Below are 12,478 nucleotides of genomic sequence, written 5' to 3'. Positions count from 1 at the left end.
ACTCACCAGACGTCGCTGACGGTTGGAATTGTTGTCGCGTTGCTTCGGCGCGGATTCGTCCACCGACGGGCCAGTAACTGTACGGCGATGGTGTCGAAGGTACTGTGCGATGCAGTGCTCCAAACTGAACAGATCGTTAACCAGCAGGTAGCTGTAACGAATGGCGAAAAACCAGTGTACAGAAGTTGATTGATCTGACAGGTTGCGCTTCGTAACGCAGCCGGAACTTACCGCGTTTCGATGACGCGCTGACCAGTTGGTACGGGTGGCAGTAACCTCAGGAAGGGCAGATCGGAAGCGTGCTGAACCGTTGGACAGCGTCCAGGGAGCAGCTGGACGGCATTTGAATCGATGGAAGCTTTCTCTGCCCGTCCGCTTACCAGTGACTTCCAGCGTTTGAAGCAAAGCAGCATCCGGACGTAGCCAGGTATGGTGTCGCAGTCGCTGTGGCACGTTGCGCTGGTAAGAATGTGCTCAAACACGGGATATAGGAGCAGTGTGTGTGTCGCCCGGTCTGGGATGATACGAAGCAGGACCAGCGTCATCAGCTCCATGCTACCGTCGAAGATCACAAACATGCTGCCAACGATACGGTTACATTCCTTCAGCAGTGCCTCAGGTCGGATGGGCGGATGTAACCGTGCTACCGATTCGCACCGGAACCGGATGTAGTCCGCCAGTATATCGATCACTGTCAGCTGGTAGTGGCGGGTTTGTCGCGCTTTCTCACGATTGCAGCAAACGGCAGAAAGATGGCCGCCAGGTTGCTGATGGTGTTTTGCGGATAGGTAGGAAGCATTATGCCGCCCCATAATACCCACCACAAAAAGCAAAGGTGACCGATGATCCAAGCATTTCGAGCAGAATCCGTCACACAGATGCATTCGCACGACATTATTGCGCAGTGCAAATGGAAGCGACCATTTGAAAAAACCGAAAACGGGAAAGAGATGATGGAAAGAAAAAAAAGGTTATTACTAAACCGTAAATGCATGTAATAATTATGATTAATGATGGTACACTTGCAGGCAGGCGTTTGTGTGCTACAAGGCGTCGGGATGAATTTGTAAAATGATAGATAACGACTAAGCTGAGATTTCTGAATCATTTACAGTTGCATCTCGAGCCGGAAGCCGGTAAGAAAATCCCTGTCAGGATAATTTTGTATCCATTTCTCATGCGATCTGATACGTCTGGCGATTATTACATTCGTCTGAACTGGAGCGTATCCGAGTAAAACCTTCTGCTATCTTTGTGATAATGTATTTACCATTCCGTTTGCCACCGGAATGTGAGTACGTTATTAATTGCTGCACTACAACAGCAGCATGTGCGAGCAGCAAGTGCATGCAATGTTGATGGGACAAGTGGGAAAAAGGCAACTGCATTTGCATAAGAATGTGCAGGATATCGAAACTATCTTTTATCCATGTTGCCACAATAGAGACACTTGCCCATGGAATGGTTGTCGTAAAAGGGTATATTTATGTCTAGTTTAAAAAATGAATGATGTGACAACACAATGTAAACACTTGTTTTTTGTTTAACCAGTCATCAATTAACACGTCACATCACGGGCTTCTCAAAGCAGGCCTCACGTCTGACCGTGGCAGACGTTTGCAATATTATTATTATCAAATAGTACCCTTTATGATGCTACCGGGTAGCATTAATTAGCAGAAATCAACACAATTCTACTGAGGTGAAGCAATACGATGCCTCTTAATTGGCATTTCGTGCCGTGAATGTAAACTTTGAGAACGCGTGAATGGTAATTATGTAAATCTGGACATGGACAGAGAGATGGAGAGAAAGGAAGATACAATCCATTCTCACACACACACATACACAGGCGATGAGGAAAATTTTGCATTTTCGTTGATGAATGCATTCCTTGTGCTTTGGTAAACGGAGTCAGAATTACGCCGTTGGATTGAATAAGTCAAATGCCGAGATTAATTATCGCATATCATTCTAGACATTGTTCCGAATTGTTCCGAGAATATGGTACACACAAACATTTCAAACATATTTTTCATGTTAAGCATGCATTAAACTTACAGTAACATACCTGCTATATAGCTTAACTTCGATACGGAAAAAAGTTCTTAACCACATTATATCAAGCAATATACCAAAGTACAACTTCAAAAATTGAACAGATCAACCGAGAATCGATGACCAAATTTCGATCGATGACCCACATTTTGGGAAAACCTTAAAAGAAATAAATAGCATAAAATAAAATAGCAATAAACCTAAAACATGAGCAACCTGAGTCTAACGGATCAGCGCTGCATGGCGTAAGTTTCTATCGATATAACAATGATATGCATTTTTCGATTCAGTTCAACAACCAGGGCAATTGCTCTTTTTTAGTTTATAAAACAGAATCCGCATAAACGGCGCCGTTTCCACACGACAGGCCCGGGGATCAAATCACATTCGCATCGTCCCCCGTAGCAAGGACTTACTATCCGACTATGTGGTAAAAACAAGTAAACGGCCTGACCATTCTTAAGAAAAAAAAAAAGCAAAAAAAAATCAGCAGAACCATGGAGAGACAGGTTGAAACATAAAGAAAATGAACGAACTGTGCACAATCGATTGGAATATCATAAACTAGACATAGTTTACCACAAACTTTTCAAACATTCCGCCTTTTTTGAAATACTTTTTGTTTGCAGACACAGACATGGTAAATAATCTTTAGTTTCAAATCCAGGCGCCATGAAATAGAATTGTTGGTTTATGTGACGGTTAAAAATTTCAACATTGTTTTACAATGCTTTTGAAAATTTTCGTTTAGTTAACTTTGATGTTTGTCCTAAAATTATGTAATAGAAGAAAGATTTTTCGAGATACGAGATAGGAAGTTCCACTAAATTTCACACCAAGAAATATTCTCATAATATTAGCAACACGTTTAAAAAAGTAAGTAAAGAACAAAGCATTTAAGAAACTAAACTAGATAGATATAAAAATAACCTTTTTAGTAGAAAACAGATAAATTTTTTTCAGACAGATTTCAGAGTTCCGACAAAGCTCCGAGGAACGGGATTAATTAATTCAAGGATTGTAGACGAAACACTCGTTCTTGGAATTTAATAAACCACAACGCAAAAAGACATTTTGACCTCTGGCACGTCTCTGTTTTTTAAAAGCGAACGAGAATTGATTTGGTAAATATAGTTAAACTAGAAAAAAAAACTTAAAATGAAATAAACAGATTTTTACAAATAGCTGTGACCAATACGTGCATTTCTTGTATTGTTATGGTAACATCTTTTGTCACTACCACGTGTCACGTAAAACCAAACCACAAATTCATTTTTTTATTCACAGAAACATATGCCAAGAAAGAATTGGTCAAGGATAAATATTTCTAAACCGAAATATGGATTGGATGTCAGATTTTTTTGTTTCCATTTCCACCTCTTGATAATCGATTTTTGCACAAATTTTGTTTAAGAGAATACACCGTGAGAACACCGTCCCTCTTCATTCAGACAACATAAAAATTAAACACAAAAATGAACAATTTTTCATGTTTCATGTTGCCCGGGATTGCGTTTACATATGTGGCGCTGTATGCATGAAGATCAGCTTGAAAACGTTTTCCCCGCCTAGAATATGTAAGTGCATATGCATCATCTTGTTCACATGCATATGATCGTAGCTATCGATATAACCTTCAACGTTTGCTTTCCCGTCCCGACACCACCGAGTGTACTACATGTTCACCTATTCGAAAGTGCTTTTTTCCGTTGCCAAAGGCAACCCACAAAAGCCTACTTTGCTAGTCTGGCACTATGTACCTTCTGCACTAACAAGCAAGAAATAATGTACAACGGTGCCCGACTACAGGAGGAACCGGTATGATTTATCCTTGCACAGCCGCAACTTGTAGAAGTTCTTACGTGATGGTTTTTGCTTCGAACTTTTGTGTTCCGGGTTCGGTAGATTTTATGCTGCTGCTCCCGGAACATCGTCTCGTACCGTCACTAATTACGGCGCAACGAGAGCAGGATGCCACGCAAAACGGGAACAATTCACCGTAGCGAGAGAGAGAGAAATAGTACGCGGTGGAAAGCTTTGAGCCGGGTCCATATTTTGCATATTCTAATTCGCTCTCATCCCTGAGGGGCTTTCGCGAGGTCTTAGTCGGTATAAGGGGAACCACAGAACCGTTGTGCAAAGGACTGTGTCACGATTTTCCTAGCTGAGTTATTCATTTTCATGCCATCGCGTACAATCCGGATTTACGTTTTGGTACACATTTGTCCAGAGTGGAGTACATCGTCAGATAGGCAGGCGAAAAAAAAGATGAACCGTGAACCATTCCATGCAGGCAGCGATTTTTGTGTGCGATCCAACATACATATGGTGTAGGTCATGCACGGCCTTTGGTGCGGTAGGCAGATTCGTTGTTGAATTACGACCGATATGAGCAGTGGACTATTCTTCCTACTAACAACGGTTAGGGTGTAGATCACTGACGCTACTAGCCAGGCAAAATTTCGTCGCATCGCCTGTGGCTACAATTCACCCACACAAGCACACAGACACACTATGCCAAAACATTTGCCGGCACACTTGTCGCTGGCCGTCCCCTTGGGTCGTTTCCAACACGGTTTCTACGACCCTTCTGCCGCTCTACAACAGATCTGTGACTCAACCGACATGGACGATAAATTTTTAATTTTATTTCAACTTGAGATTCATTGCGAATCTTACGGTTCGTGCTGCTGATATATCGCTTACCTTACCAGCACTGGAACCAGGAAGCGATCTTACTGATACCGTAAAAAAGCAACGTAAGGCTAGTTCCACCACTACCCAAAAAACTCGATAAATGGCAAAAAGTTGTAATTCATTAGCAGATGCCCGAGTACGGAATGATTCCGGACCACTTTGCTTGCCTGCTCTTGCATACGAAACACCCGAAACGAAAGGTGGATAAAACGAGACATTTACGATCGATTCAGTTTAGAAAATTGTGGTCAACGTCAAAGTGCTTCTTGAAGAGTGTGTAGCATGCGTACCAGAAGGTAGGATCGATGTTTACATAGCAAATGAAGATGGAACACATTTTCATCCAATTACTCTGGTTGCTGGTATCAAGTGTCGTTACGAGTAAATTCTCATTATTTATCAAAAACATACGTGCATGGTTAAGACAATGTTTCGTAATCTGTTTACTTAATTAGAGATACATGGTTGGGTCGGTTTCTTACAAAACTGCTTTCCTTCGACAGAAGGCAGCGCATTCGCAAGCTGATGGATGTGATGGTACACATTTTTCGAAGTAAATGTGGAATACCGCACGAAATAAATTATACTCAGCGTTGATAAATCAACAATTTAATTGCAGCATAATAGTTTGTCTAGCTTGGCAGATTCCCGATATATGGCCAAAGAAGGACCGATGCACATATTGTACATCCTTCTCAAGGTTGAGTGTGTTTGTTTGTATGCAGGGGTAAAATATTCATCATTCCATTGCATGGAAACGCCTAACGGGTTAGAAAGCTTCTTTGCACCGAGTGCAACCCAACGTCCCCTCTAGGCAATTAGATAAGGAAACGGCAATTAGAACGCAGTATGCGCCTTACACACTTTCAAGTACCGTGCATGTTGCCAGTATGGGGATGTGTACCCGTATGTGCGATCGCACCACATTTGGGGGGAAATTTATTTACCGGGAAAACGGTTACGGATCTTGAGGCACTGTTCTAATAGTTCCCGATCACAATGCCAGTTTTCCGCCTGGTTGAATATGTTCTTAATGGAAGAGAAAAGATGCTGCCGGAAGGCGAAGAAATTCCATGCGCTTACTGCTTGGAGTGTTGTACATCGAGCTTGGAACGAGGTAATAAATATGAAAAAGGAATTGTACATTAAATCAATCAAGAAGAAATTGATTACATTTTTTAAAGTGAATGGAATTATTAAAATTTTACTACAGCATTGTCATGTTTTCAACTACTGTGAGAAATATGTTATGAATAATGATTTATTAAAAATTGATGCAACAAATCCAACATGTACATGAACAGATGAAACCATGTAGAATTTCTTATTCAAAAACATCATGCTGGTTGTGTTATTAGCACAATAGACAGCACATGCATGATTATTAATGCTCCCTTCGATCGTGTACGGTTATGTGAATTTTTAAATCCGTTTTCTTCCATCTCTGTTCAACTCTGTTATGCAGATGAATGTGATTTCATCCTCATTCATTTACAATTATGAATAACATTAAATTGGAATTAAATGCAACAACCTAGCACAAACGGAAAGATGGAAAATTTGGCCACAATTACGAGATTAAAAGATTACATTTCAGGTGCTTGAATCAATGCAGAATGGTTACATTAGTAACGTGAAGGCTTGTATTCAAATACATTTATCATTTCAGTTCAAAACCTTTTTGTTTTGTTTTTGCGCGTCCCAATGCAACATTACAAATGCATGAGGTGATATGCATCATTTTTCGAAATTGAGCAGATACAAACGGTAAGTTTCGTAAGACTGAGAGCGACATTTGCGTGTGTACAGAATAAACACAGTTACAGCACACGACAAAGCATGGAACTGAATGGAATGTGGTACATTTTTGGCTGAATATCGTGCGAGAAAGCAGCTTATGATGCGGTACCATTCGCTTTCATTCGCCCATTCATTATATAGACAAAGTTTACTCGAAACTTTACTCGGAGAATGGAAATCGACTAGAAACTCGAACCCATACGTTCCTAGTGGGTCAGAAAAGATGGAGGTAGGACAGGGGGGAAAAAAAACTTCCAAACATCCGACTCTACGAAACTGTCAAGCTCGATGCTCGAGTGACACTCCTTCCTCTCGGTATCGTTTTTCCTTTGCAGCAAGTAAGATTTAGAGATCAATTATAACTGTATGCGAAAGATACCTTCGTCAGCGTGGTGTGTGTGTACAACAACATCAAGACCAACAAATAATTGGAAACAGACACGATAAATCCGAAAGCATTGAGACTGCATCCACTTCACGGACGGAACCACTGCAGAAGTTTTCCATTCATTTTCATGCCAAGGGAAATCTCGCTCTTGACGCTTATTCTGCTAACAACGGCTGTCAGTTCACACCAACAACCGTGCTCACTTCTGGCTGGATACCTGTATTTTCCCCCTGCCTTTCAACTGCCATGCAGTTACACCCAGCCGCTCATAAGCAATAGCAAATCGACATGTACGGTAAATGCAATTTGTTTATTACTTAACACCATTCCAGCGGACACCCACAAGGGAGTCTTTTCTTAATTCGCTTTTGAGTTTCCGGTGCACGATTCCTTTGCAATCCGCTCACCCATACCGTAATCTGGTTAATTGAAAGGTTTTCTTCCCTTTTTTTTATCTTCGACTCCATTGTTGCGTAAGGAGTTTGTTTTTCTTTGCCGTCGAGAAAAACTCTTTCTTCCCTCGGATCGCATTAGTTGTGTTGCGCAAACGTGATACACTCGATGCAGGATTGAAGTGAAGCGAAAGCGAACAAGCTAACGAGCAATAAGCATAGCAAAATTTGTAAATAGTTCCAGGAAAAAGAAAATAGTTCTGTTTCCTCACACCCCTGTCCATTTTCCATCCCTAGCCTTTTTGAGGGGAGTACGGTCTGTTTTCTGCATGTATAAACAACTTTTGTGCATGACAACTTCACACTTTACCATTTTCTTTAATGCAAAAGGCGTTGACCAATCGTGTTACCCGAGGCAGCATAATGGAATTTGCCACGGGCTCTGGCGCATCGGCAAGTCCTGTCCGTACATCATTAAAATTTTAAGCTCCAATTCATGACAATCAATTAAGCGTAATTCATCTCGTTTGGACCGAAGAAGTTTGCTACTGTGGATGCATGGAAGGTGAGGATGCAGGTATGTGGCTTAGTGTATGCTCTGCGTCGTGTTTTCTTCGCACCGTAGTGGCTTTGTTGTACAGCTCGGTTGCACTCGGTTCGATGCTACTTGAAAGGAGCGAGGGGATTAAATATAATCAATTTGTTCACGGCACTGTGATTTCCAAACGCTTGTATGTGAAGCATCCAGCTCTTGGGGAACAGTCCCATATCGAATCAAACTAATGGAAGCAACTAATGCTACAATTGTTTGAGACGAAGGATTCCGTTCGTCAAATGACAAGTGTTTCAACACAGCTTCCTTGTGCGCCTGTTGTTGATTGTCTACTGAAAGGTTGCAAATTGTGCAAACATTTTGCAACGTAGGAATAGTGATTTAGTTGCGTTTGTTTTTTTCTTTTTATCTTGTGTTTTTTGCTAATAATTGAATTTCTTTTAGTAGCGGATAGTGAAAGTTTAATGAAGTTGAGATTTATCAATATTAATATGAAAAAAACTTAACTTATTGATTTGATACACTTGGTAATAAAAATATTCAATTTACAATTCGTTATTCAAACACAACACAAAAGAATTTTTTTTCTTAAGGACATAAAAATACCTACATTGTATCACATTCGTTTTTATTATTTACTCTTTTTTTTTATTGTAAAATATTTTGTTTAACTATCTAAGGTTATAATAATTGATTGTACAAATAAGTTAATGTAAAAATGGATCTAAAAAAGGGTTAAATATAAAACTGATAATTGATCTTAGGCTTTCGGATGAGCAGCTATAAACATTAAAAAAAATCTCTTCCGCCTTTAATGATCTCTGTACTGTTTCTGCGCTAATAGCAGCACTTCTAGTATTTCCGTCAATTAATCATTTTTGTAGACCATTGCGATTTTGGCATTTCACCTTCTGTCTTCTGTTCTCAACTATCATCCTCTGTTATTCACTACCGACTTTCGCCTGATTTCCCCCTCTATTTTAAATTCTTCCTCTGACTATATTGTGTTTTTAAACCTCTTCCATAGTTGTCTATCCTGGCAAAACGCTCAGGTTTCTTCGAGTACTGTGTCTATTTCAGATTTTTATAGTCTATAGTAAGGGTCAACAGAGTTTTCATCAAAAATGGCCAGACAAAAAAATTAACCTGAAACTGCGGGTCAAATACTTGAAACAAATCTTGAAACATTTGGATACAGGGTTTACTGCCCAAGAGATTATAAGTTTTTTTTCTAAAAAAATGTGGTTAGATACGACATAATTGATGTTGATTTGGATTCGTAGGACTAAAAATAATCTAATATCGTCATAATTAGACTTTGTGTTCTTCGTGACCCCTTCAACATTTTTCTCGCAGGCCGGATCAAATCGTCGAGCACATTGTTCCCCAAACTTTTTAGTACCGCGGACCACTTTTTATTCGACATAAGTATATCGCGGCCCACATATGCCGTCTATGAACGGACTCGTAATGTATGTATACCGCCGGTAAGGCGATGTTTTAAATAAAACATTAGCAAAAACTGTTATTGTCCACAATCTGACATATCGAGAAGCGTAGAATGGTTTCGTCTCGTAAAAACGCTTGAAATCGTAAACAAAAAGGGTTAAAATGATCGGTCCAACGACCGAAAATTTCTTCTGCGGGCCACTTCTACTAAAGCCACGGACCATAGATTGCGGACCACTGGTCTACCGGGCCGGATTTGGTCTGCGGGCCAGACTTTGCCTACGATAAGGGACGATAAGGTTAAATCAAACTTAAACCTAAGAGATTGTAATGGATTGTAAAGCTCGAGAGGCAAACAATGTTTAGAATAAACCAATATGTTTTAATAATATTATAGTAAGTCAATGTTATAATAAGTTACATAAAGTGGGTAGTCTTGTCTAGTATTTCGGAGTTTTATTAATAAAAGAGTGTAATCCCAACATGATCGTCGGCACCACATCTAGTACTTTACTGAGGTTTTGAGAATATTTTGGTTGTTGTTGGTAAAAAAAAACATTTAAAGTTATTGTTAAATCAATTTAGTATAAAATTCGATTATAGCAAGTTTATTACGAAAAAAAAAGAAATAAATGTGTAAAATCTATTTTTTTTTGTTACCTCTTTGGTAATGCTGTACTATAATGCTACAAATGTGTTTGATTAACATAACTAAAAAGATCCTTTTTTTATACTGCTATTATTGATTGGTCTAACGAAGCAAAGACTTAACTCTTCTAAAATAAAAAGAAAACTACTTACGTTACCGAGTAAAATGAGTTGCTTTATTCAAATAGAGCTGATGAATTACCTCTTTCAGACACACTCAACGACCTACCGAGCGGATTGAATACATTACCAACGAGTATTTTGTTCTCATTTTAATTAACAATATAGAAAATGTATGAAGCAACTTTTCTGCTCAAAAAAAAGCGAAAAGAGCAGTCTTGTACAAGGATTATCCAGAAAGTCACATGTGCTTCGTATTCTCACTTGTGAGTGTGAATTTTCATCCTTCCTCAACACACCGACGTTACCATTCTCGGGTTTCCGAGCGTGCAATGTTAAAACGATTACGCGCCAACGACGTACAACTATTTCATTTATCCTAATGGAACTCCACTTCACTTCCGTATGTGGTGTAGGTTTAAGAGCAACATAAGCTGGTAGTTGAAAGTTAACAACGAAAAAAAGAAGGTAAACCGCATCCATTTCCCTTTTTTCACCCCAATACAGTGTAACGGATCTGTTAGTCAGACTAGCAAGCCAGATACTGGGAAGGGTAACTAATTAAAACTTTCCCTGAATTTTACTTTACGGAGAGGCATAACAATCCATTGGAACTGAGGTTAGTTAAATTCAATGAATGTTTGGCATCATACTGCAACACTTAACGATACGAATGGCACAAGCACATAATCCTTGCACCATTACGAAGACAACGTATGCTTACCTTCGATTTGTGGTCGGTACGCGACCGCCTCACATCGGCAATTGGCTGCTTATCGTCCCCTTGAAGGTGCTTATCACATCCTGGATCATCGTCGCCGTTAGCCGGGGTTTCCGTTAGCCCAACCGTTCGAAGAAGAACTAAAAATCTTACCACTTGTCGCCATCCTTCGGTGCGTGCTGCTAGCGTGGTATCGTAACGCTGAAACTCTGCTACAAGTGATCGAACGCGCTGTGCTAGTGAGTGGAAAGGAAAATCTGTCCCCGATTTTCCCGCCCATTCTCCAAAATACAAATCGGAGCTCAGCCAACGTAGTCCGTCCAATAGCTTTCCCAGTGGAGTGTTGTTGCTGAGGATGGTGGAATCATTTTTTCTTCCTCTTTGTGCTGCGCCCGAGTAGTGCGCCAAATGGAATGGAAATGGAAAAATAGAAAGATATTAGACAAAAAAAAAACGACAACACTGCTTACGGCACTCAAAACACACTCGAACTATCGGTAGAAACAGGGTAGATCTCGACACATCCGTCGCATGTATCGCTTTAGCCTCGTAATCGTTTCGATTGAGGATAAAAAATAGGATAAACCTTTGCATGCATAAATGAATGCATGTGTCCCCGGAGGAATAAAAGACAAACTGTGGATTTTCCATCACCAAACGAGAGCCACATAGAGGAGAGCCTTTCACTAACACGAGGTTGGAAATATGTGAATATAGCTTTGTGACCGTAAATCGGGTGAACTTTAAAATGTGAGTTTTTCAGTTCTCTTTACGCTGCTCACGCTAGCATTAGTCCATGCAAAACGTTTCCCCTTTACAACAACGCAAAAGCTTCTTCAAACATAGTACCATTTGCATGGGAACGGAGTGCGTGTTGAAAACAGTCGTTTTTTTCTGAAATGTTCTTTTAGCGCGGTCGATTATCCGGTAGTACGAAAGCAAACAAACAAGAGTGCTTGAGTTTTTCTTTCTATTTGCTAGAAATGCAGCAAGAAATTATGGAACGTTTTATGTGGTGTAGCACGATTGTAGAGTGTTTTGCATGAATTTATACTTTAGAAATAAATATGTTTTTTTGAATGAAAAATTCCATTTCAAGCGGTATGTTGGAATAATTTTCCGAAATGGTAGAATTTGAATTGTAAATATTTTTTCATGCACTTTCATTAATAGCAAAAATTAATTTAACTTTAAGCAAAACGTTGACACGCACTCCTTGCAGTTCACAAATTAAATTTCATTTTAATACAGGTTTGTAGATATTTATAAGTTTATATTTTTAGGTTTATTGATTTTGATGTAGATTTTTAATTGGATACACTTTTTAATAAGAATAAATAATACAAACAAGTTCTAAAATTTTAAAACATTTAGCATTTTTACGCATGAAAAATTGTAAATTAGTTGGTTCATAAATTTTACATATCTATGCCATAGCACGCAATCACTCAAAACTAAGATTGATAAGCTCAATCTTATCTATTAAAAGCGTGACCAAAAAAGTTGAAATGTAGCATTTTTGCATTTCAAACGTAAAGATTGTGATCAGATATAAGTAAAAAACCAGCACAGACACCGAAAACAAGTACTTCGAAAAGAAGGAAGCAAAAATAGCAAAACAAATATTAGATAAAAATTTTATCTCTAAAAGG

At 39.3% G+C, this 12,478-nt stretch overlaps 1 protein-coding gene across 1 annotated transcript in view; it reads right to left on the bottom strand.

The window, feature by feature from the left end:
- Positions 1–12,478, bottom strand: part of LOC125769177 (uncharacterized) — a 65,467-nt gene that overhangs the window by 14,118 nt on the left and 38,871 nt on the right. The window contains exons 3-5 of the mRNA XM_049437728.1: positions 10,830–11,212; positions 232–767; positions 7–151 (exon numbers count right to left, since the gene is read on the bottom strand). Of these exons, the coding sequence (XP_049293685.1) occupies positions 7–151; positions 232–767; positions 10,830–11,212 (1,064 nt within the window). The remainder of the gene's footprint in view (positions 1–6; positions 152–231; positions 768–10,829; positions 11,213–12,478) is intronic.

Source organism: Anopheles funestus, chromosome 3RL, assembly GCF_943734845.2.
Source record: "Anopheles funestus chromosome 3RL, idAnoFuneDA-416_04, whole genome shotgun sequence".
NCBI lineage: Eukaryota > Metazoa > Arthropoda > Insecta > Diptera > Culicidae > Anopheles > Anopheles funestus.
This window is presented reverse-complemented; position numbering and strand designations above follow the sequence as displayed.